This window comes from Myotis myotis, unplaced genomic scaffold, assembly GCF_014108235.1.
Source record: "Myotis myotis isolate mMyoMyo1 unplaced genomic scaffold, mMyoMyo1.p scaffold_m19_p_7, whole genome shotgun sequence".
NCBI lineage: Eukaryota > Metazoa > Chordata > Mammalia > Chiroptera > Vespertilionidae > Myotis > Myotis myotis.
This window is the reverse complement of record NW_023416379.1, coordinates 73,640,535-73,667,640: the sequence shown is the minus strand read 5'-3', so window position 1 is coordinate 73,667,640 and position 27,106 is coordinate 73,640,535. Positions and strand designations below refer to the sequence as shown.

The following is a 27,106-nucleotide window of genomic DNA, read 5'->3' as shown; positions in this document are numbered from 1 at the left end:
AAGCCAACTTTTTGGTTGCTTATATGTTAGTGTAATTACGTTTTTATTAGACCTCAGTTGCATAATAATAAATCCCACATTTTCAAAAGTGGGAAAAAACAACATATATATTCAAAAGCATCAATAGGCCATAATGTTACATGGTACTAGAATCAGGGGTGGGCAAACTTTTTGACTGGAGGGCCACAATGGGTTCCTAAACTGGACAGGAGGGCTGGAACAAAAGCATGGATGGAGTGTTTGTGTGAACTAATATAAATTCAAAGTAAACATCATTACATAAAAGGGTACTGTCTTTTTTTTCAATAGTTTTATTCATTTCAAATGGGCCGGATCCAGCCCCCGGGCCGTAGTTTGCCCACGGCTGTCTAGATTAAGCTTTCAGTTACTTTGTTCTCATCACAATCACTATTGGCAGTGAGTTGGAGGAACACTAAAAATGCTGTTTTAAATTCCATAAGAAAACGACAAAATTTTAGAAAAATGTAATGGAAACTTAGAAATCTAAGCTCTTTTGAGGAATTTAACCCTACATTTTAGATCTTAAATCCTACAGTTGTAGTTCTTTCCTTTCACATGTATCTCACACTTCTTTGAACTCCTTTAACACTGAAAAGGCTTTACCCATGAAATTTCATGTAATAACAAAATGTCATCCTATTTACTTTTTTATATGATAGTTTTCACTCTCTGACTATCTAGTCACTTCCTTGGGGTCAGAGATAGGCATTTACCAGTTGCTGACTGACTAGGTCTGGGGATTGCCTGTATAAATCATGTAATTCTAAAGGCAGAGACCAGCACCCTATATTACAAATACTATTTACCCCTCATCAAGACCCTTTGAAGAAAAATGACTTGGCATTTTAAAAAATTGCTTTGAAATTAATTTAAGTATTCTTAAAGAGAACCCTTTCTATGAGAAGCAAAAAAAGCAAAGTCCTCTGTTTAGCCAAAAGAACATGCCCAAACAAACAAAACCCCCCACAATTTACCTCGATAGTAGGCCTTTGTTATTGCATCAAATTCCTCTTGACCTGCCGTATCCCATAACATTAATCTGACATCCTCGTCATTAACTCTGAAACAAGAGATAGATTTCAATGTAAAGAAAATGTCTTTAGTAATATAGCTTTGTGTATATTTTTATCTTTCAAATTTGGAAGTATTAAAAAACATTGTTTTCACTCTGAAAAAGTCTGAGTAGTTTTAAATGCAGATACAATTACCAAGTGGAAGTAACGGTGAAAGACATTCCTGCAAAGTTTTAACTTTACACGTGATTTGAATTTACCTGCCATGTTTTCCCCTTTGACAACATTCACAGTTAGTGGCCTCAGCCGAGCAGTATTGGGAAAGAGGAATTCCCTCAGGTCAGTTTTTGCTCTCCTCTGCTACACAAGTGATAGAACTGGAAAGGAAAACTGCAGCTTACCTGCTTGGTTGCCCTTTAACTCAAAAATTTACTCTGTCATACAGTCCATTGTCTCGCTCACATTCTATTAAGTCACAGCAAACACTGAAATAGCAAAACTAACCTACTGCTCTTATGGGAAATACAGGGTTAAATTCCTGCGAGCCCCTGGTTATTACATTCTCATCAGCTGATCAATACATAACCTTGTTTTTGTGTGGTTCTGTTTAAAGACACCTTATTTCATATATGTTGTTAATTCATTAACATTGAACTCACAGCCTACAGCACTATAACTTATGCCTGGATGAGGCTTATCCAACACGTGTTATCTCTAAGGCACATCACACAGCCTTCTAGCATTTAGGATCGCTAGACAGCATTTCAGTACTATGCTTGGGGGCCATTTTAAACAGTGAAATCACCAACAAAAACGTGGCACAAAAACAGAACACTAAAAAGACACTTGTTTACAGTCTGAGAGACTAAATAAAAAGACAGACAGTCGTCTTGTTCCACCTAGGCTGGGAATGTGTGTGTAGGGTGACTCAAATTTTTTGCTGCTTTGTGCATGTCCACGAATGACCACCAAAGCACTGGGAGTATTGATTCTGGGATTATGGATAAATTTTAGTAAGTAGGTGAATTTGCAAATGCAGAGTCCACAAATAATGAGAATCGACCATATACTTAAAATATTAATTTGATTCAGATAACAAGTACAAAAACGTAAGCATTAATCTTCTTAAAATATCTAAAGGAAACAAATACAAAAATATTTAAAAATTCTTTAAAAAAAAATATTTTTATTGATTTCAGAGAGAGGGGGAGATAAAACATCAACTTTGAGAGAGAATCATTGATCCACTGCCTCCTGCATTCCCCCCTCTGGGGATCGAGGCTGTAACCTGGGCGTGTGCCCTGACCAGGAACCAAATAGTGACCCCCTGGTTCATAGGTCGATGCTCAACCACTGACCCACACCGGCCAGGCACAAAAATAGTTTTACAAACAGGATAACAGAATACAAATTAGAAATCCAACAATCATTAAAACAATGAACACAATTATCTTTGATGCTAATGTCTGGGTAGTTAAGTCAGATTTGTTTAATGTTACTTATTTCCGTAATACAATTTAGTTTGTCTCTTACAATTTAAGATACCCTATAAAGTTCTCAAGACTAATGACAAAAAGTGTTACTTTGATTTGTATTAGAATCAAATTGGATTTCTTGAAGAGTTCCTTTTCACAGAAGTATTTAATCTTCCCAAACCTTTCTCTTATTTATTTAGAGTAAAAACAAATTATTAATTATTAACTCTCTAACTTCTATATAGTCTTGCCCAGTTTTAAAAAGAGAAGAGACATTTTAAACAAACGGATCCCATATTATAATAGATGAGAAGTATTCTGACAGACAAGTAACTTTCCTTTCAAATAAAATAGTGCATGGAATCTCACTAGACAAGTATCAGTTTGTGTTTAAGAAGTGCTTAAAGTGCCACCAATAAATACAGAACAGATATAAGTAAGATAAAATGAAAAGGGAGGCTGGAGGGGAATAGGAAAAGAACAGGAGAGAGGAAGGGAGAAGAGATGAAGGTGGGGAAGGGCAGAAAGATAAAGATACTTTTAGTATGTACAGCATGAGTAACCGAAAACCACCACCAACTATTTCATGAGCCATTGCCTCTGAGGCCTAACCTTGGACTGGACTGTGATTAGTTACTATTATTCTGGCGAAAGTCTTGGACACAGTTCACAAATCAAAACCAAGAAGATAAAATGGCCAAATACATACTGGATTTGTCGCTCCAAAAAATCAACTCCAATGGTTTTCTTGTAATCTTTTGTAAAAATGCCTTTGCAATATCGCTGAATCATACTTGATTTTCCAACTGCTCCATTCCCGACAACCACCATCTTGATGGCCACTTCCATATCTTCCTCCAACATTTTTGGAGTTGAAAAGGTTTCTGTACCAACTTTGTTTTCCAGGTGATCAGATCTTCTCAAATCTGCGGTTTAAAATGAAAATAAAATTATTTTTCATGACATAAAAACTGTACAATATAAAATAAGCTATACTTGTCTTATCAGAAAATAGTTATACTGAATTGCAAGAATTTGTTTCCATGATGAAGGTCCCCTCCCCACTGTTTATCTAATGTAAATTCTTTAAAATGAAGGGCCACAGTATCATTCATTTTTGAATCTTTATTAATACACCTCTAAACAATCTGTGGGCCAATGAAGAAGCTCAAGAGAAAAATTTAAAAGTAATTGAAATGAATAAAAATGAAGACATGTCAAAATTTATGGGACACAGTTAATGTGCAGAGGGAAAATTTATAGCAGTGAATGCTTATTTTAGGAAAAATCTCAAATCAATAATCTAAGCTCCCACTTAAAGAAAGTACCAAAAGAAGAGCAAATAAACCCCAAGTGAGCAAAAGGATGGAAATGAATAAAATTGAAAACAGAAAGATAAAATTAATGAAACAAAAAGCTGGATTTTTAAAAAGATCAATAAAATTGACAAACAGAAAAAAGAAAACACAAATTACCAAAATCAGTAATAAAATAGGGATATCAATCATTATAGACTTTGCAGATTCAAAAGAATAAATACACCAAACAACTACATAAATTTGAAAACTTAGATGAGATGGACCAATTCACTGAAAAGTATGAACTACCACAACTCACCCTCTATAAAACAGATAATCTGAATGGCCCCATAACTATTAAGGAAATTGAATTTGTAACTTAAAAGTTAAAAAGCAATCTCCATGCTCAGGTGACTTCATCGAAGACTTCTACGAAACTTTTTAAGAATTAACACCAGTGGGTTCAATGCTCAAAAATCAATCAATATAATCCACCATATTAACAGAGTAAAGAAGAAAAAACACATCACCATATCAAGTAATGCCAAGGAAATATTGGACAAATTCAACATCCATTTGTGAGAAAAACGCTTGGCAAACTAGAAACGGAGAGGACTTCTTCAACCGGATAAAGGGCATCTATTAAAACATCCTGAAGCTAACATCATAATTAATTCTGAAAGACTGATCATTTTCCCCCTTATGGGAAATGTCCACTCTCATTTCTCCTATTCATCATACTCGAAGTCCTAGCCAAGGCAATAGGCAAAACAAACAAACACCTTACAGATTAGGGAAAAAAGAAAGAAAACTGTCTCTATTCACAGATGACATGAGTATCTATGTAGAAAACTCCAAGGAATTAAAAAAAAAAAATCCTGCACTAACAAATGAGTTTAGTAAGGATGCACAATAAAGAGCAGCACGCAACCCTCAAATGTATTTCTATATCCTAACAATGTACAATTTGAAACCAAAAAGTTTTAAATGACATTTATAAGAATTCCAAAGATATTAAATACTTTGGAATAAATCTAACAAAACGTACAGGATCTGTATGCTGGAAACTACAAAATGCTAATGAAACAAAGACCTAAATAAATAGAAAGCTGTATTATGTTCATAGATGAGAAGACTCAATAAAGTAAAAACAGCAATTCTCCCCAAAGTGACCTATGGTTTGATGCAATTCCAAAGTAACAGCAGGATTTTTTTGTAGTTAGACACAAATTGATTTTAAACTTTATGTGGAAAGATAAAGGAACTAGAATAGCTAAATCAATTTTGAGAAAGAATAAGATTGGAGGAAGTCTTATTACCTGATATTAATATACTATACAGCTATCTTAATTGAAAAAAGTATGATTCTAGCAAAGAGAAAGATACATAAATCAATGTAATAAAACAGAGGTCCCCACATTAGATACACACAAATATAGCCAATTGACTTTTTTTACAAAGGCGCAAAAACAATTCAATGGAGAAAGACAGTCTTTTCAACAAATGGTGATGGAACAACTGGACATTCATATTTTTAAAAAGTAAATCTTCCCCTCACACTTTAAAAAAATATATATATATTTTATTTTATTGATTTCAGAGAGTAAGGGAGAGGAAGAGCAAGACAGAAACATCAATGATGAGAATCACTGATTTGCTGCCTCCTGCACGCCCCCCCAATGGGGATAGAGCCAGCAACCTGGGCATGTGCCCTGACTGGGAATTGAACTATAACCGCCTGGTTCATAGGTTGATGCGTAACCACTGAGCCATGCCGGCTGAGCCCCTCACACTTTATACAAATAATTCCCCAAATGAATCATAGGTAGAAATGTAAAATTATAATTTTTAGAAAAATATTTTTAGAAGGTGAAAATTTTCTTGACCTGGAGTTAGGCAGAATTCTTTAGACATGATACCAAAAGATCCACAAAATGTAAAACTGATAAGTTAGACTTCATGAAAATTAAAACATCTGCTCTGTGAAAGACAGGCTACAGCCTGGGAGAAAATATCTGCAAAACACATGTTGAACAAATAACTTTTATCCAGAGCATATTAAGATCCCTCAAAATTCAACATAAGAAATCTAACTAATAAGCACCTGAAAAGATAGTCAACATCTTTATCCATTAGTTTAAGACACATTAAAACCACAAGACACCACTCCATGCCTATTAGAATGGCTAAACTTAAAAATACTGACAATACAAGGTGCTAGGGAGGCTGTGGAGCAATTAGTACTCTCACATTGTCACTGGTCAAAATGCAAAGTGACACAGCCACTCTGGAAATCGGTGTAAAAATTTCTTAAAAGTTACACACATACTTCACACGACCCTAGCAATAGCCTAGAGCAGTGATGGCGAACCTATGACATGCATGTCAGAGGTGGCACGCGAACTCATTTTTTTGGTTGATTTTTCTTTGTTAAATGGCATTTAAATATATAAAATAAATATCAAAAATACAAATCTTTGTTTTACTATGGTTGCAAATATCAAAAAATTTCTATATATGACACAGCACCAGAGTTAAGTTAGGGTTTTTCAAAAGGCTGACACGCCAAGCTCAAAAGGTTCGCCATCACTGGCCGAGAGAAATGAATACTCAGGTTCACAATAAAACCTGTACACCAATGTTGATACCAGTTCTATTCATAATCACTCAAAACTGGAACCAACCCAAATGTCCTTCAATGGGTGGATGTATAAACTGACAGATCCATCTCATGGCATCCTACTTAGCAACTTAAAAAAATTGATGATACATGCAACAATTTGGAGGAATCTCAAAAAAGTCTGCATCAAAAGGTTACATATTACCTGATTCCATTTATATGATATTCTAGGAACGAACAAACAGTTCAGATGGTCCCAGACTTGCATGGTTCGACTTACAATTTTCAATTTTACGATGGTGTGAAAATGATAGGAATTCAGTAGAAACCTTACTTCAAATTTTGCATTTTGACCTTTTCTCAGGCTAGTGATATATAGTATGATATACTCCTGTGATGCTGGACTGGGGGGGTGGGGGGGCAGAAATAGGGGGTAGCAGCTCCCACTCGGCCAGGAAATAAGGAGGGTAAACAACTGATACCCTACAACATAGTGTGTATTAAATGCATTTCGAGTTATTTTCAACTTATAGTGGGTTTATCAGGTCTAACCCCACCGTAAATTGAGGAGCATCTGTAATTGATGAGTTAGGGAAAGGATACCATAGTTTGTTGGAGTTTTGTGGGTTTTTTTTTTGGGGGGGGGGGGGAGCGGTAGAACTGTTCTACATCCTGATTGTCATGTGGTTACATGAATCTAAAATTCACAGAATACACCTCCACAAAAAGTCAATTTTACTATATGGTCATTTAAAAAATAATAAAATTTGAAGAAAGAAAAGTGCTATCAGATTTTAACACCGTTTTTGTGATTAGCAGCCACTCCTCTATAGTCTTAAAGCACTATATCGAAACTATTCTTAGAAAATAAGCACAATTCTGAGTACAATTTAAAAGATTGACAGTAACGCTCTACATACCTTTTTACTCCAAATTTAATTTTAAAGATTTTTTTTTTTTTTTTTTTGCCAACCAATGCAGTCTTATATATTAGAAAAGGAAAGGATGAGTTAACTCACTGATCAGAAGAGGTGTGGTTGTTTGTTTTCCATCACAGCCTGCACTTAAATACAGTTGTGATTATATTTTAAAAATACTGCAACACGCCTTGGGTTCAATGGAATTACGTCGATGTTAAGAGTTATAGAAAACCTAGAGAAATAAACAGTCCCCAACTGCTAGGCAGTGAGGTTTACTACTCGCCTCCACACCCTCGGGTTCCTCCGCCTGCGGGGAGCGAGCTGCCTGGGGCTCCTGCTTGGAGTAAAGCAATTCGGGGACACCCAGTGCCAATGAGAGAGCGCAGACGGGCTCATTCATACCCGGGCTGTCTGAGCGAGCAACTAGGGGCGGGTGGGCCCCCCGAGGGACGAGAGGGGTCTGAAAGCCTGGGCAGAGCTCGGGACCCTGCTCCCCATCAAACCTCACCCGGGCCCCGAACGCCCCTGGGCTGGGGTCCCGCCCCGCCGGAGTCGCCCCTTCCCAGGCCGGGGACCGGGGGAGAGCCAGGCGCCGGGAGCTCGGCCAGGATGGAGGCGCAGCCTCACCCCCGCCCCACCCCGCGCTCTCCCGCCCAAGGGGCCATTCCAGGCACCCACACCCGGGAAGACCGGACCGCAGGGCGCTGGGAGGGGCTCGGGGCAGGCGCGGTCGCCCACCTCCTCCAGCCCCACCGAGGACACCGCGCTCAGAGGTGGGGAGGCGGGCGCTGGGCGGCCAGGGCCGGGGGATGGGAGCCGGGCCTGGAGGCTCCTGACCCCCGAACCCCCCTCCAGTCCCTGGAGAAAGGCACATCCCGGGACGCCGGGGAGAGGCGGATCCCGCCCCAGTGGAGCCGGACGGGTCCTCAGCCCTTGGAGACGGCGAGTGAGTGCAGCGCCGCCGCCCCGGAGCGCGAGCCGCTACTCACCGTCCCCCCGCGGCCGCGGCCCCGCAGCCCAGCCCGGCGCGACCGGCTCCTCCTGGTCGCGGCGCAACAGCTGCCGCCGCCGCCGTCACCTCCACCTCCTCCCAGCGCGCCCGCTCCCCCGGCGGGGCCGCCCGGCTGGCTCGCGCCCTCTTTCGCTCTTTTAAGAACGACTGTGATTTTTTTTAACGAACTTTATGGGCGATGAGGGCCAAGAACCAGCGGTTCCGCGGCAGCTGCGCCGGGGATGGAAGGGCGCGGGAGACTCCTCTCCCCACATCTGTGGACCCGCCGCGCTGCGGAGCATGCGCCGGGCTCGGTCTGCGCATGCGCCGCGGGGACCGGTTCCCCGCCGGCTCCGCCCGGCTGCCGGCTGCTGGCGGAGGACCGCGCCGTGTCCCGCGTGCCCCCCGGGAACCCGGTGAGCTGCGGGGAGACTGGAGGCGACAGGAGGTCCTGGAGCGTGGGTTCTGGTAAAGGGAAGCTGGCGGACGAAGGCCTCCTGAAGGTCGCCGGCACAGCGCTCAGACCCCCCAGGCACCCGGGACCTGCCTTGGCCGCACACCTTGTGTTCTTGAGCGGATGGCATCCGAGGGCAGAGTAAGCCAACATGTCGAACAAAGTCGAAAACGCACTCGCAGTCCGCACCTCGTGGCTGGACAAAGGAGAAGTCTGAAGTGGTTAATAATTCAGAGAACCAAACCAGAAATTAAAAGGTTCCCCCAAAGCCAGTCTACACTTTGCTTCCGTTGTTTTTATATTTCAAAGTGGAATAGAGAGAGAAGGAAAATACCAAGTGCTAGTGAGGATGTGAAGTAAGTGAATTTTTCCTACCCAGCAACTGGAATGTAAACTGGAACAAAAAGAGAAAAACAAACATAAAACGATGCGGCATTATCTATTCAAGGAGCATTTTACTGCCTAGGTTTAATGGGTAAAGTTTCAATTTTGCAAGATGAAAAAAGTTCTGGTGATGGATAGCGGTAATGGCTGCATAACAAGGTGAATGTATTTAATGCCCCTTCAAAATGGTCATAATGGTACATTTTGTTATTACTATATTTTACCACAGTTTTTTTTAAGTGGGGGCTGGGAAAAAGAGAAAACCCAAGTATGCCTTCGAGAATAAATTTGAGGATGCAAATTTGAGAGAAACTTCTTGAAGAAGCCCCCAAAAGCATTCCTCACCCCCCTTTTCCATTCCCAGGGGATTGTTGGACATTCTCAGTGCGATTAAGTCGACTTTTTGTTTGACTCGAAGCTGTACCCAAGGACACAACAGAGATTCTTAGGCTGTGATAAGGAAATGAGACAAGGAAAGCCTGCATGGAAGCCTGGCCTTTTAAATCCTGCAGTTGTGCTGTAGCAAAAATGGCAATAGAATTAGTCTGAAGGGCTGTGGAAGAGGTTTTACCTTCTGTGACTAGAAATGAGTTGCACAAAATTATTTTAGGGAAAGCACTCTGGAAAGTTACAGTTTTAAGTCATTTAATGTTCGCGTCCGGTACAGTCACTGATCCAGCAAGAAAAAAAAAAAATGTCCTGTCTTTTGCTAGTTATTTCACTTGTTTGACTCTAACGAGGTAAATACTTTTCCGGGATCGTGAATTGTAGATGATTGAAATGATGAAAAACATTAAAGAAAAATTAGAACATATTCTTAAGGAAGAAATCCTTAAAAATTTTATCACTTAGGCTACAAGTCTGAAAACACATGTGAGTGAACACATAGACATCGAGAAAAGCCTAGTAGAAGCCACAATACAGTAGTTCCCCCTTATCTGCGGGTTTGTTTTCCACAGTCTGATCCAAAAATCTTAAATGAAAGCCTCCAGGAATAAACAACTCAGTGTTTTAAATTGCAGCCATTCTGAATAGTGTCATGAAATCTCGTGATGTCCTGCCACTCTGTCCACCTGGGGCATGAAACATTCCTTTGTCCACCTATCCACGCTATATACGCCCTCCGTAGCCACTTAGTAGCCATCTTGGTTATCGAATTGACTGTCCCAGTACCCAAGCACTTGTATTCAAGTAACACTTATTTTATTTTAAAATGGCCCCAAAGCGCAAAAGTAGTGATGTTGGTAATTCGGATATACCAAAGAGAAGCCACAAAGTGTTTCCGTGAAGTGAAAAGGTGAGTACAGTACCATAAGATACCTTGAGAATCTTCATTCACATAACAGTATTTTGTTATAATTGTTCTATTATTAGTTATTGTTAATCACTTAGTGTGCCTAATTTAGAAATTAAACGTTATCATATACATGTATGTATACTAAGTCCTCACTTAAATTCATAGATAGGTTCTTGGGAAACTCTTTAAGTGAAAACGACATATAATGAAACCAGTTTTTCCATAGTCTGATTGCTGTAAACAGGAGTTAAGTTTCTACAGCATATTCTGGCCACACAACCCACCAAACTTCTAAACAAAGACCAAAACATTTCTAGTGTTAAACATTGAAATAAATGTGAGCTATATATACATTTAAGGAAAAGTAATAAAAAACAATAAGATAATTGTTTTTCAACCTGCTTGTTCCAGTTCTGGGTCAAGGGTGGCCAGAGCCTATCCTGCAGCTCAGGGCACTAGGCAGGACTCCACCCTGGACAGGACACCTTCAATGATAGGGCCACTCACACACACCCCCGCCCCCACATGCACTCAGATTGGAACAATTTAGACACGCCAGTTCACCTCATGTGCACATCTTTGGGATGTGAGAGGAAACTGGAATACTTGGAGAAAATCCATGGGGAGCACATGCAAACTCCACACTGGCCAGGAATTGAAAAAAACATATATATATAGGGTTTGGTGCTATCTGTGGTTTTAGGCATCCACTGGAGGTCTTGGAAAGTATCTCCTGCAGATAAGGGGGCACTACGGTGCTGGGCTAGATGGTAATAATCTAATAGTCTACAGAATCAAATAGACCATGCTGGAAAACAATTTTCTTATGCGTTCTAGTCAGTTATCAGAATACTGTTTTAGTTCTTAAAAGTTGTTTCACCCTGGGTCTTAGTGTCCTCATGTAAAATATGGAGTTGTCCATCTTACAGGTCATTTTAAAAAATATTTATTGTGCCAAGCACTGTGCTGGACACTGGGAATTCAGTGATAGGCAAAATGGACATGAGTTGTGCCCTCTTGGAGCTTATAGTCTGGTAAGGACAACCATAAATATGTAAATCTATATATGTTTATAATTATACTAGAGGCCTGGTGCACGAAATTTGTGCGGGGGGGGGGGGGGCGGGTCCCCTCAGCCCAGCCTGCACCCTCTCCAATCCTGGACCCCTCGGGGGATGTCTGACTGCTGGTTTAGGCCCGATCCTCTCACAATCCTGGACCGCTGGCTCCTAATCGCTCACCTGCCTGCCTGGTCACCCCTAACTGTCCCCCCCGCTGGCCTGATCGCCCCTCACTGCCTCTGTATGCCAGCCTGGTCATCCCCAACTGCCCCCCTCTGCCAGCCTGGTCGCCCCCAACTGCACCCATGCCCTAACTGCCACCCCCCCCCCCCCACTGGCCTGGTTACCTTTTACTGCCTCCCTGCCAGCCTGGTCACCTGCAACTGCCCCTCCTGCCAGCCTGGTTGCCCCCAACTCCCCCCCCCCCCCCCGCCAGCCTGGTCACCCCTCACGGCCCCCCCACCAGCCTGGTCGCCCCACGCAGTCTGCTGTTCAGTCATTTGGTTGTCCTTCACTAACCCCCCTGCCGGCCTGGTTGCCCCATGCAGCCTGCTGTTCAGTCGTTTGGTCGTCCCTCACTAACCTCCCTGCTGGCCTGGTCGTAGGCAGCCATCTTGTGAGGGCATGAGGGTTAATTTGCATATCACCTCTTTATTATATAGGATGAACTAAAATTACCAATGTAATGGGGATTCTAATTTTTTTTACCTTATTGGATTTATTGGGGTGACATTGATTAATAAAATTATCAAGGAGTTTTCAAGGAGGCCCTAATTTACGTTGGAGAGCCCGGGCGGGGTGGGGGGAGGGGTGTCTTTCTGATAACGTCACATTTTATCTGTTATCTGAAAGATAAATGAGTTAACTGGGTAAAACATAAGGAGAAAAGATGTTAAGTAGAGGGAGGAACGAGAACGATGGTCTGAGGCAGGAAATAATTTGGTGGGTTTGATGAATGGAAAGGGAGCTAGTGTGCAGAAATGAAGTAGTACGTGGTATGAAATGTAGTTATGGAGCCAGGAGCCAGATCCTGAAGACCTTGTGGGTCATGTAAGCAATTTGGTTTATATCTCAAGTGTATTGGAGGAAGCCTTTGAAGGATTTTTAGTGTGGGGATAAGGAGATCCACTTGAAACATCTCTCCAGCTGCTGTCTAGCAAAAATACAGTGTAGAGGGAAATGGGAGAAGGGTGGTCCATGGGAGAGATGATGGAGGCTTAACTAAGGTGGTAATAGGATTGATAAGAGTGGATGAATTTGTTTTTAACTTTGAAGGCAGAACCTATCGGACTTGGCTATGGAGCAGAAACAGGAGGGAATGTCAAGAATAACTCACAAGTTTCTTGAATGACCAGTTGAGATTCCGCCATCCAATTCTGACGTGTGGATTGCCCCCCCTCCCCCCCAAACACCACCAAGCAATTCTGGGACACCAGCTGGATGTCCAACAATTCAACTCAATTTTACACTAGCTACCTGGAGTTAGCACCAGATTTTATAGGTTAAGGGTTCAGTCCCACAGGACTGTCCTCCACCCCGCTCCCCACTACACACACACATTTCAGACACCAATTGTAAGACTAGATAATGGATCGCCTGTGCTTCTGACAGACCACCGGCTATAGATAGGAGGTTCCCAGGACCCCATCCTTGGATTTGATTAATTTGCTAGAGTGGCTCACAGAACTCAGAGAAACATTTTACTTCCTGTATTACCAGTTTAGAATAAAAGGATAGAACTCAAGAATAGCCTGATGATGCATAGGACAAGGGGAAAGGGCTCTGACTTTCTATGCCCGTTCAGAGCAGTGATACTGGAGAGACCCAAGTGGGAGTGAGGCTCTTATGATATCTTCAGAAAATTAATTTTCTAAATCTTGCACAGGAGGATGCAATGTGGAAGACGGCTTTATTGGCATGGAATTACATTTCTCGGGTTCCAAAGTCCCCTGCCTCTTAAGCCAGCCCTGGAAAAGGGGCAGCTGGGAGTTTAGTAAAATCAGAAACTCTACTGTCCAGAGTTTTCGTTCCATGTTGCAGCTGGGTGAAGTTCAGCATTCAGGCCAGATTAAAGTCCATTAGTCCGTGTGGTGTGGAGCTCAACATGGCCTCGCACCATGTGGGCACTGGGGAGAGCATCCCCCTGCAGCAGGATTCCCAACAGGGCCCGTGTGTGTGTGTGTGTGTGTGTGTGTGTGTGTGTGTGTGTGTGTGTGTGTGAGAGAGAGAGAGAGAGAGAGAGAGAGAGAGAGAGAGAGAGAGAGACTTTGTTTGACGTTTATATATTTAGATTTTGAGAGGTTTCAGTGGCCACGTCCATCCTAGCCACTAACTCCCTCCCAGGTTTGATTGATGGGCAAGTACCTTCCCTACCATCACTCAGACCTTACTGGGCATGTGTCTATACTGCCTTTGTCCAGTCTCTTCCCCCATCGTTGAGCTGGGACAGACTTGGACAGTGTTAAATGCAGCTTTTTGGCAAAGCTATATAAATGGCATGCCTATATCTAGTTTTCCCTTTTACACTTTTCCTGTTAGATAATAACCAGAATATTACAATGGCATCACCAGCACCTCCGTGTGTTCACCAACCCGGAAGCTCTCCAGGCCAGTCCTTTGGAGTTTTTTTTTTGTTGTTTTTTTAAATATATTTTATTGCTTTTTTTTACAGAGAGGAAGGGAGAGGGATAGAGAGTTAGAAACATTGATGAGAGAGAAGCATTGATCAGCTGCCTCCCGCACACCTCCTACTGGGGATGTGCAACTAAGGTACATGCCCTTGATCGGCATCGAACCTGGGACCCTCAGCCCGCAGGCCAACACTCTATTCACTGAGCCAAACCGGTCAGGGTGGTCCTTTGGAGTTTTATGGGCCTTCATTAGGTGGGCATGCTAGATTAAACCATTGGTGATTGAACTCAATTTCTAGCCCCTTCCGGCCCCCCCTCCCTGAGGTCAGGGGATGGGACTGAAAGTTCCAACCCTGTAATCACATGATTGATTCCATTGGCAACCAGCCCCCACCCTTAGGTAATTTAGGGGCTTTCCAAAAGTCCTCCCATTCACATAACAAAAGACATCTTTATGACTTTCACCATTTATATAATCCCAAAGGTTTTAGGAGCTCTGTTTAATGTAGAAACAAGGGACAAAGACCAAATTTATATTTATTAATATAAATCACAATATCATACTACTTTGCTGATATGGTCCCAATGGAGCTAGTTATACATCCTAGCCAGAGTGAGTCAGGAAATAGTTAATTCTAGCTTCCTTTTGGCTTTGTCACTGATTATTCTCGTCTCACATAGACTAATCTGTACCATCATAGACACATCTGGATTTAGGGAACTTATCAATAAAGGAATTCTTAGAACATAACAATCTTTCTGTTTTTTTCCTTCACTGCCCAAGTCTTTCTTATATATATATATACACCAGAGGCCCAGTGCACGAAATTCATGCGGCAGGGGGGGGGGGATCCCTCAGCCTGGCCTGCTCCCTCTTGCAGTCCGGGAGCCCTTGGGGGATGTCCAACTGACGGCTTAAGCCAGCGGTGGGCAACCCCTGGCATGCGTGCCAAACATGGCCAAACATGGCACGCCAGTAACTTTTGCTGGCACACGAAACCCTCTCTTATAATCTTCCATTAATCTTCCACTGATAAATTCAGTGTAGGTGCATCTTAGATAAATAAATAATTTTACATAACATGTATACATTAAAAAATAAATGTATTTTTCATCATCATATACTGTGTTTTTGTTGCTCGAATGAATTTTATTATTTCTTCAAGTTTCTTCATATACGTACACCTTAAGAGATATCAAGTAGGTGTAACATGTTCTCAAAAATTAGGGTTGGCACGCAGAAAAATTTTGAGTCAGAGATTTTGCTGGTTTTGGCATGCACTCACAAAAAGGTTGCCCATCCCTGGCTTAGGCCCTTAGTGTTGCCATGGAGGCAGGAGAGGCTACTGTCACTGCCGCTGCGCTCATCAGCCATGAGCCTCGCTTCTGGCTGAGTGGCTCTCCCACTGTGGGAGCACACTGACCACCAGGGGACAGCTCCTGCATTGAGCATCTGCCCCCTGGTGGTCAGTGCATGTCATAGCGACTGGTTGTTCTGCCGTTTGGTCGATTTACATATTAGCCTTTTATTATGTAGGATTTGCTCTTTATGGAATCGTTTTGGTGTGCTGAGAGATCTCTCTGAAAGGTCTGGCCTGTTTGTGCAACTCTGATTTTTAAGGACTTCTCTGATGGCACATGAGTGCATCTATGGCCTGGCCAGAATGGCTTAGTTGGTTGAGCATTGCCCGGTGCACTAAAGGTTGCTGTCTGGGGCATATACAGAAGGCAACTGATTGATGTTTCTCACATCAATGTTTCTCTCTCTCTCTCTCCCTCTCTCCCCCTTCCTCTCTCTAAGCATGTCCTTGGGTGAGGATTGAAAAAAAGAGAAGAGTGCATCTGTGTGACATTTTTTTTTTTACATCTATTGAACATTGGTTTATGTATCACTCCAAAGATCTAGCATTTAATGCATTTTCAAAAGCATATTCACAATCACCGTTTTGTCAGCCACACCTTAATTTAAATTCCTCTCAGTGCTCTCATAAAATAAGTAGAAGAATATATGATTAACCCTATTTTTAGATGCAAATGAAGTAGATAAAGGTCACATGCTCTGCAGGTAAATTAGATACAAGAATCCAATTCTCTTGACGGCCAATTATAAATCTAAATTCATTCGGTTATCCATTACCTGCACTTGCAATTATAAAGCCACCTACAGTGATGGGAAAATATTTTACTTATGCTAGCAATCTAATACTTGATGCCCACAACAGAATTTTTTTTCTCACACACAGTCCTTTGCACATTAATCAGTGAGGTTTCATGCCTGAAGCATTTTATTTATTTAAGCAAACATTTAAAATTAAATTATTTGATACTTATTGCTTGAGAGAAATTCAAGAAGACTTAAATAAGTGGAGATATATATTATCTACATGATCATAACACTCAATATTATTTGTTATCAGTTTTCTCCAAAGGATCTATAGATCTATAGATTCATGTAATTTCAATAAAAATCCCAGCAGGCTTTTTTTTGGTAAAAATTTCAAGCTGATCTAAAAGTTATACAAAAGCCCAAGATAGCCAAAACAATTTTGAAAAACAACCAAGTTGAAGAAACAAAACTCTCTGATTATCAACTTTTAATAAAGGTACAATAAACAAGACACATAGGTCATTGAAACAGAATTCAGAAACAGACCCACATAAATATGGTTAATTGATTTTTCAACAAAGACTCCAAAACAATTCAATGGAGAAAGGGAAAAAATATGATGAAATAACTGGATATCTAAATTAAAAATATATGTATCAGGCCTAACTTTCATAATATGAATTATAATTTAATTAACAATTATTTGAGACTACTTCTCAGAAGGGTTATGGCTTAAACTATGACATTTGGACATCTTTTATGGAAACTGATCAAAATGACCAACGGAATAAAAAAATCAAGGAACAACCCAAGTAGTAAATAATCTCCAAAGATGGTCCCCAAATAATTCTGCCCCTCCTTATACATGCATGCAGCTCCTTCCCTCAGGACAGAGATCTATGTCTTATCTTCTTCAACCTGATCTGGGCCTGTCACTGCTTTGTCCAGTTGACTGCAGAGAGGTGACATTCTGGGTCTCTGAGCACAGGCATTCCTCCTTCTGAATCCCAGTAGCCATGCTCTGAGGAAACTGATGCAGTCAAATGGAAAGGCCCATTAAAGGCCTCCAGCAAACAGGCCCCACTGAGCTCTCATGTGACTGCCAGCACCAAGCTGGAGCCATCTTGGAAGTGGACCCCCCACCCCCAGCCTCAGCCTCAGTCAAAACAACCTGGCTAGTGTCATGGGGAGCAAAGATGAACTGCCCCTTTGAACCCTGTGCAAATGCAAAATCACAAGCAAACAAATGATTACTGTTTTAAGTTAGTAATTATTGGGGTTGTGTATTATATAGCAATGGATAATTAAAACAACTTGCATTAGCACTGGGATATGAACAAAACTGCCATCTACATGCCACAGATTTCAAGGAGTTTCTCTCAGATAGTATATATAGGACCAGATCAAAGGCAGAAATATAGGACTTGCTCATAATTATTTACCCGAGGAAAAAGTACTGGGCTTTGGAGAATGAGTAGAGGAAATTCTGGTGAAATTCTCCATACCATCCCTTCAGGATTTTGGTTGGGATTGCATAAACATTAGAGATTAATTTGGGGCAAATTGTCATCTTTGTCATATTGAGTCTTTCTATTCAGAAACATAACCTCACTTTTTTTACTCAAGTCTTTGCAGTGTGTATGTGTCTGTGTCTGTGTGTGTGTGTGTGTTTGTGTGTAAACTTCCTGAAAATTGTTTTTCTGTTTGTTCATTTTAACAGAGTATCTTCATGGGCCCAGTATTGGAATTTGAGATGAGTTGCGTTAGAGATTATCTAGGTCCTTGGGCAATTATTTTGGTCCCAAAGAAAAAGAGGTAAGAGTTCATATTTTCTGTGGTAATTTTACAAGATTTAGAATGTTAGCTTGTTTGAGGTAGGGAGGAAGCTATCTCAGAGAAATTCACTGATGTATCAGTTTGGTTGTTTCTCAAGGTTTGTTCCTCGACAATGCCCCTGTCCCACCTTCCTACACTCACCCTGGCAACAGGCGGCAATCCTAGTTTTATAAGTTGCCTTCCAGCCATAGTTCCTTTTGGCCCCACTTCACAGGGGTAGTCTTGATGAGGTTGTTCAGGTGGCATCTCCTGTTGACAGCCCTGCAGCACTGCTACTTCCATTCACAGCGTGGGGCCCTGGTTCTGTAGGAGACACCATGTACTGATCTCTTAAGCAGGTTTTTCCTCTTTTCATTTATTGAGTTGCAGGCTGCTCAATTTTCCCCCAATCTGGTCCTTTTTGCACTTTGTCTTATAGCAGTTTCTTGGTCCTATACTTTCTTTTTCTGTCCCTGAAACAGAATTATTCCTATGTTTATATTACACTAGAGGCCCGGTGCATGGATTTGTGCACCAGTGGGGTCCCTTGGCCTGGCCTGCGCCCTCTTGCAATCCGGGACCCCTCGGGGGATGTTGGATAGTTGGTTTGGCCCAATCCAGACAGGGAGCCTGATCCTGTGTGCTGAGCGTCTGTCCCCTGGTGGTCAGTGTGTGTCATAGTGACCTGTCAACTGGTTGTTTGGTTGCTTAGGCTTTTATATATGTAGACTAGAGGCCCAGTGCACAAAATTCGTGCACAGGTAGGGTCCCTAGGCCTGGCTGGTGATCAGGGCCGATCAGGGCCTTCTGCTGGGGCCTTCCTTTGTTCTGTACCACCCCTCTGTGGTCAGTGCATTTCATACCAAGCAATAGAACTCCCGGTCTCCTGGTCGAACTCCCGTGGGGACACTTTGCATATTAGCCTTCTATATATACAGATTATGTATATAGATTGGTCATTTCAATGGTATTTGAAAGGATGAAAATACTTTCCCCTGAAATGGGAAGTTACAGAACTATCTTTCTTAGGCAGATATCTGATCATAAACAAATCTTAATGGCTCTCTGTAAAAGCCAAATGTCTCAGCTTAGCAGTCAGAATTCCCAAAAGTTTCATTCCAGCTCACCTTTTCACTATGTGCTTTTTATGTATCTGATATTTAGACTATTGCTATTTTTAGAACATATGCATAGTTTGCCATGTTGGGCATTTTGTTTTGATTTCTTGACCTGAAAAGTTCATTTATCATATAGTTATTGAATGCCTTCTATATACCAAACACTGTAAATAGTAACATTGTTGTTTTTTAAAAAAATTTATTTCAGAGAGGAAGAAAGAGTGAGATTGAGATAGAAACATCAATTATGAGAGAGAATCATTGATTGGCTGCCTCCTGCATGCCCTACCCCCCCCCCCACCCCCCACCCCCAGTGATTTGAGTTGTAAACCCGGGCATGTGCCCTGAGCAGGAATTGAACCATGGCCTTCTGGTTGATAGGTCAGTGCTCAACCACTGAGCCATATTGGCCAGGCAACATTGTTTTTTAAGCCAGTCATGCTTAAAATCTTGGAGGAGAATATTTTCTTTCATCAAAATTATATTTTAAGCCCTGGCTGGGTAGCTTAGTTGGTTAGAGAGTCAGGCTGATACACCAAGGTTAAGGGTTCAATCCCCAGTCAGGGCACATACAAGAAGCAACTAGGAAATGTAAAAATAAGTGGAACAACAAATCAATGTTTTTTTCTCTCTCTCCCCCTAAATACAATTTAAAACACACACACATACAAACTATATTTTATTTATCTAGATGTTTAAAAGTATGGAATTTTACACTGTGACAAAGTAATATGCAGAGCCTATGTATTGACACATGAGCTGAGTTAATGCCATTGGTTCACCCTGAGCCAGATCATAATGCACTAGGGGAGATGAAGACACAAGCGGTGTTAGCTGATGGTAGGTTAGAGTCAGAGCATTAGCACTGGTGGAGTCTGTAGGTTTATAATGAAGAATAATTCCATAAATAACTGAAAACAGCATGGCAAGAAATACGGTAGATTCTATCACTGAGCAATTATAGATGCAAGGTGCTATAGACTGTTTGTGTTCCCCCCGTTACCCCTAAATTCATACATTGAAATTCTAACCTCCAATATGATGGTATTAGGAGGTGGGGCCTTTTGCAGGGCCCTCATGGATGAGATTTGTGCCTTATAAAGGAGACCTCAGAGACCTTACTTGCCCTTTCTGCCATGTGAGAACACTGTGAGAAGATGGACTATCCATGAATCAGGGAGTGGGCTCTTGCCAGACTCTAAATCTAGCAGTACCTTGATCTTGGATTTTCCAGCCTCCAGAACTGTGAGAAAATAAATTATGCTTTTTATAAGCCACCTGGTCTATGGTACTTTGTAATAGCAGCTCAAATGGTCTATGAGAGAAAATTAGTACTAAGAAGTGGGGTCCTGCTGTAACAAATGAGGGAACTACTTTGGCATTGAGTACGGGGTAGAGGCTGGAAAAGTTTTGAGGTACATGCTGGAAGAAGCCTACATTGCCGTAAATAGACCATTCAGGGTGTTAGTGGTGAGAGCTCAGAAAGAAAAGATGAGGGCTGTAGAGCAAGCCTGCATCTTTTTATAGAACACAAGTAATTCTGCAGAGAATGGTGGAAACATTGACAGTAGAGACCGTTCTGGTGGGTCTCAGAGAGAAATGAGGAACTTGTTATTTGATGCTGAAGGAAAAGCAATCCTTGCTATAAAGTGGCAAAGAACTTGGCTGAATGGTGTTCATGTTCTAGTGTTTTGTTCTGCCATTCACATTTTCTTTTTTTTTAAAAATGTATTTTATTGATTTTTTACAGAGAGGAAGGGAGAGGGATAGAGAGCTAGAAACATCCATGAGAGAGAAACATCAATCAGCTTCCTCCTGCACACCCCCTACTGGGGATGTGCCCGCAACCAAGGTACATGCCCTTGACCAGAATTGAACCTGGGACTCTTCAGTCCACAGGCCGACGCTCTACTGAGCCAAACTGGTCAGGGCTGCCATTCACATTTTCAACTGGTCTCCTTGCCTCTGGCCTCCCCACCTCTCATCCATCCTACACACTGCTGCCAGAATGTGCTTTCCTTTCTTTAAAATTTTTTTAAAAATATTTTTTATTGATTTCAGAGAGGAAGGGAGAGGGAGAGAAAGATAGAAACATCAATGATGAGAGAGAATCATTGATTGGCTGCCTCCTGCACGCCCCCGACTGGGGTCCGAGCCCGCAACCCAGGCATGTGCCCTTGACCAGAATCGAACCTGGGACCCTTCAGTCCGCAGGCTGATGCTCTATCGACCGAGCCAAACCCGCTAGGGCCAGAAGGAGCTTTCTTAGTTAAATTGGAAGACCTTCTGCTTAAGAGTCTGGAGGAACTCTTCATTGCCATATTATTGTCAAACGTTTTAGTATGACCTTGTCCTTCTCTTGCTCTCTAGTCTTCTCTCTTTCCATATTTTTCAATATGTGCCCTGTAATCCTGCCATATTGAATAAGTTGCCAGATTGCATCATGTTACTTAATGTCTTTATGACTTTGATCATGCTGTTTCCTCTCTTAGGATTCTCTTCCCTTCCTTCCTTTCCTTACTAACTCCTTCATGTTCTTTAAGAATTATACAAAATAATATTGAATATAAACTGTAATTGAAAAATTTTAAAAAATAAAGAATTTGTGTGTACACCACCACCCTGAGAAAGTCCTCGTTATCATTCCAGGCTGAATTCCATATTTCCACTTAATTCTGTTTCTTTTAGACTTCTTTTCTAGTGCCATGATTACATAGTATATTTACATCATACTATTTCTGAACCTGCTATGTAAATTTTGGTTTGCTTAAGAGCACCTATAATGTATCAGGCACCACTGCTGAATCTAAGTGGTAAAGTGGTGATTAATAAAGATACAGTTCTTGCCCTTATGGAGCTCAGAGACTAGGGAGAAGACAGACATTAAGCAAGTAATTGTAAGTGCTCTGAAAAAGAAATATAAATGCTATGGGTAGTATAACAGGCAGACCTAGGGGATCAGAAATCTTTAGGCTCAGATTTCTGTCTTCTCCAGTGATTTTCAACCTTTTTCATCTCATGGCACACATAAACTAATTACTAAAATTCTGTGACATGCCAAAAATATATATTTTTTGCCGATCTGACAAAAAAAATGGGTATAATTTTGATTCATTCATAGTGGGAAGCTATTGTTGTATTGACCGTTTCATTTTTGTAATTTGAAAATCTAAGGGAAAAGAGGTCAGTGCTCCTGACTAAACAGTCAGGCATTGCATGTTTTAAAAATTCTCGCAGTACACCAGCATACCTCTTGCAGCACACCGGTTGAAAATCGCTGATCTACTCCATTAGCTCCTGAGCAACTTCCGATCAGGAAGGAAACTATTGTAGTTCTACTGGCCACTTGATAAGGGTTTGTGAATTAATACATGCATTTCATGATGGAAAGCTTTTTCTTTCATGAGGCAACGAATTAAAATTTTAAACTGCTATAACATTTTTTGTTTTATTAAGTCCAAAGAAACTTTTTTCTAAAATTTCTACTCATTATTCCTAGCTTTGGTCTCTGGAAGAGTTCAGAATAAGTTTGTTCTTTCTTTCATATAGTAGCCCTTCAGATATTTTAAGATAGGTTATGTGGCCCTGTGTATACCCTGTTTCGAGTAGAAGTGGAATGGGGTGGTTAAGTATTTCCATTCCTTCAAAGTCAGAAGAAAAAGTACTTGTACTTACTTTGTGACTACCTGTGAAAGATGGTAGATTGAACACAAGCATTCAACTTGGCTATCTCTCCAAACCCCTCTAAAATGACTTAAAGGATTTTTAAAAAGGCATAAATGTCTCATATTCAAAGAGAATAAATGGGAGTGAGGACATTAGCAAAAGATTTTGGAAGCTGGAGAGTAGATGGATGGGTGATAAGTTTTCACTTGTCATAATCATATTATATCCAAGGAAGAGGAACCATAAACAGGCTGTCAAGAAACCCCAGAAGTGAGGCACCTTGCACCATAGACCTCCCAGAGGCTAAGAAATCTCAGTGCCAAGTGTATTAAGCATACCTTTTTATTCTGACGATTTGACATCTGAGTCCTTACTGATAGTGGGGAGACTGCACCTTCCAGGGCTAGCCAATTCCTCCTGATTATAACGAGTCCCCTTCCTTGCATCTTCCATATGCAAGCCAACCAATCCAGAACTCACACCACCTCCCACCTCTTCTGTCAGGCTCTTACATTCTGGGCCAATGTTGTGCTGTCCTAATCATCCCAGGGCCAGGTATCACGTCCCTGGGGACAGTTCCCATGCCCCAGAGCCTGCTGAAATCATTGGAACTAGCCAGTCCTAAGTCTCTTTACCCCACCTCTCCCATTCCTCTCATGAAAACGACAATAAAGTCTCTTGCGCATATTTCTCCCTCACTCCCTCTGTCTTCTGACCACCCTGGTGCTTCTCTCTGTGCTCTGTGTGGCATGGCAGGCCTCAATCTCTTGGCAACTGTGAATAACAAACCCATCTTTTCAATGGGAAGTTGCTTCCTGATCTGAATAATAATCAAATTAATAATGAAATAATAAATTCTAAAACACCAGGAATCTCTGAAAAAGAAGGGTAAAACAGGAGGGTTGCTTGAAAGTTTGTATAAGAAGCAGTTCGATGCTCCAGATCTCCCTTGCTATCCACCGCCCACCCCCTTGCCTATCACCATGCATAGCTGCCCAACTGCCCTTCTCCCACTACAGCAGTGACTGTATTTACTTTCTGAATAAAAGTGAGCCAGAGGGAGTGAGGGTACCACACTGAAAACAGAAATGGCAAGTGCAAATCCACATACCGAAGGGAGAAACTCTAGATCTGTTCAGCTCCAAGATCAGTAGCAATCTGGCTTAGAGCCTCATGTAGAACATTGGGCACGTTTTTGTTATTGTTTTCTGGAAACCTAAGAAGCCCCAAAGAAAAGCTTAAAGATACAGATAATTGGGGCTTTCCTCAAGAATAACCTCAGCCAGATCACTCTATAGTAAAGTTCACCAGTTTACAATCCCTGCCTTGGTCCATACAGTTTCGAGTTCAGGTTTGAATGCCCGCTCTTAAATTATGAGTGAATAGATAGTCCATGATCCCCATGCATTTTAGCAGGGCCTCCAACATCAACAACAGAGGCAAAATTCAAGTGTAAGCTAGAACTTATAGAAAACAGTTAAAACTAAGAGGGAAAAGAAAAAGTTAAAGAAAAAAACCTAGCTCATTAAAATCTGCAAAGAGATAAGAAAAAGTAACATATCAATGAAACAAATATGAGTTAAAAAAAGAAAAATTATGAGAACAAAAAAACCCACTCTTGGAAATTTAGACTATGATAATAGAAAATAAAAATATCAATAGATGGGTTGAAGTCTCCCAGAAAGTAGGATAAAAGTGGATAGAGATATAAAATGATGGAAATCATCCAAGAAATAACTCAAGAAAAATTTCCAGCATGGAGGGACTGACATTATAGATTGAAAGGTCCCACCACTTTCCCAGCACAATAGATGAGAAATCACCTAACTCAAAGTACATTATCATGTAATTACAGTACATTTAGGACGAAAAGATCTTCTAGGGCTAGGCATTTAGAGAGAAAAACTAAAACTGTCACAAACAAAGGGTCAGGGAAGAGAATGGCTGCAGGCTTCACAATGGAGTAAGATCTTCAAATTTCTGAAGGTAAATGATTCCTGACCCAACTACACTGGGTCCAGGAAATGAGGGAACCAGCACAGGTGAGAGGGAGAAAGCCCAGACCAGTAGCCGTGTGGGGCAGAGGGAACAGCAGGTCCTGATTGGTAGAAGAGGGAGAGACTCCAGAATGGCTATGTCCAAGGAGAGAGACTTGATAGAATACCTAATGAAAGGTTAACATGTGGTATGCAGGCAGGCTAAGGAGCCATCTCAGAAGGTAGATAAAGAAAAATTGAATTTATTTAAGGAAAGAGGAAGGGGGACGGGATACCCAAAGGGAAGGGCTGTACAGCACCGAGCCAAGGTCAGTGATAATAGCACCCAGGAGCTGGAGTTTCATCCTTATATGCAGTCACTGGGGGGAAACTTGTCAGGGGGCTTTGGGGGCTGAGCTAGTGAGCTTGGAAAGCGGATGGAATGCATGTGTGCGATCAGGTGTCTTCAGGACAGTTGTCATTCCTTGTATGGTCTGACTCGGGTGTTCAGCAAGTTTTTCCTGGTCTTTTGTTCTCCTGTGGTGGGAAGCTTACAAATGGCTAAGTATCATATTGCCCTATAGTCCTAACACCTAATATCTTTGAAAAACATGTTGAGAGAAGATTTACATTTCTAGAAGAGTTTAGGGTAAATTAATATAAGATACATAGAGAACTAAACAAGTGACAAAACAAATTCCAGGAAAACAAAAAGTTGTACAAAAGAGGAAATATAATCATCCTATGCTACATGGCTCAGCAATGAAAAATATCTCATGGTCGTAACAACATAAATGATATGTAAATACTGACTATTGATCTAGTCAAAGGCTGAGACAATATGCATTATGGGAAGGAGGAGATATGTGAGAGTATGTGTGGGTGTGGTATAGATGTGAGGGGGCAGTAAGTGTGTAACAGAACCATATTTTCATCCTCCATAAAAGGAAGTTGATAGATATATAAAACTGAAAAAATTTTAGAATAGTAGTATTAAAAAGTATAGAAATATGGCTCTAAATACTAAAAGAGACAGAAAAAAAGGATTGGAAACTAGTCCCTTGGAAATAAGATTTGGGAGGGAAGCACATGAAACTCTTGGATTACTGTTTTTCATCAACTTGGTGGAACTATTTAATTTTGTAAACTATAAATATATAAACAGATTAAAAATAAAATTATGTTAAAATTTACTTGTAAATTATAAAATAATGGATAAAGACCATCTTATTGATAGTATTGGCAATAAACTATTTTTTTAGTTGCTCTGGTTCAATGTTTATGCTAGATAAATGAGAGCTTACAAATTAGTGTCCAGAACATTGGCATATAGCAAATTCTCAACAAATAATAATTTCCTTCTAAATAAAAGTACCTAAAACTTTCTTCTTGTCAAAACAAATAGAAAAAAGTGAGATGTTTTGATTTTTTTTTGTCTAGCAACAAATATTATTCTATTATAAACTAGGCTACTTTTAAAAATCATAATTTAATATTAGAAAAAGTTATAGTTCTGTAGCTACAATGTGGAAATCAAATAGCTTACAATTGATTTAAATTGTTTCATGTTTCCCCAAACCAATATGATGGCTAACAAATCAAAAGGAAAAATATGCTAGTTAATCGTAGCATAAGCTTTTTTCCTAATATGGTATAAGCAATTTCAGCATTCTTACTGTATGACATCTTAGGGTGTGTATTTTCTTAACTCTCAGAGGAAGATTAGTAACGTATCATGTGCTTTTTTTTTAAACCACATTGCTACCCGACTTTAGAGCTCTGAAAAGCCCATGCTCCTTACATTATAATTAAGCAGTGATGTAATCTGATCTGGATTTGTGTCTGAAATAATCACAGTGAGGTTTGCCTTGAATTTTTGTTTTATGAATGAATTCTCCTAGAAAATAAAAACTTTCTAGAAATTTTGTTTTAAATGTCTTCTGTGAACTTCACAGATATTCTCAAACAGTATAGTATTATTTGTTTCAAAATCCATGTTCCCCAATTTGGTATCAACTATCAGTACCATTTACCAAGGCTAGCTATCTCTCATATATGAGATTTCAGAAGGTTCCTTATGTTCAGTCTGCTCTCATCTCAGTCTACAATTCTGCAATTCATCATTTTACATTTTTTACACTTTCCACATGTCAATTACACATCCTTTTAAAATCCAAATGGTGAAATAAAAATCCAAATGGTGATGGCCATTCACTACCTAATATTTTAATATTTTCCCCTTAATAACCGGGATCAAGAA

At 40.8% G+C, this 27,106-nt stretch overlaps 1 protein-coding gene and 1 long non-coding RNA gene across 4 annotated transcripts in view; one reads left to right on the top strand and one right to left on the bottom strand.

Moving 5' to 3' along the window:
• Positions 1-8,631, bottom strand: part of RAB23 (RAB23, member RAS oncogene family) — a 28,074-nt gene extending 19,443 nt beyond the window's left edge. For 2 of the 3 annotated variants that reach the window (XR_004968834.1, XM_036317311.1), the window contains exons 1-4: positions 8,337-8,631; positions 7,447-7,579; positions 3,219-3,435; positions 996-1,081 (exon numbers count right to left, since the gene is read on the bottom strand). Coding sequence is in view for 2 of the 3 variants with exons in the window: in XM_036317311.1 (XP_036173204.1) it covers positions 996-1,081; positions 3,219-3,373 (241 nt within the window). In the remaining variant the exon portion in view is untranslated. The remainder of the gene's footprint in view (positions 1-995; positions 1,082-3,218; positions 3,436-7,446; positions 7,580-8,336) is intronic. The other variant, XM_036317312.1, reaches the window with a different exon arrangement.
• Positions 8,632-17,990: 9,359 nt separating this feature from the next.
• The window catches only part of LOC118660433, a 50,768-nt gene continuing 41,652 nt past the window's right edge, over positions 17,991-27,106 (top strand). Inside the window, exon 1 of the long non-coding RNA XR_004968916.1 lies at positions 17,991-18,086. This is a non-coding gene — a long non-coding RNA (uncharacterized LOC118660433). The remainder of the gene's footprint in view (positions 18,087-27,106) is intronic.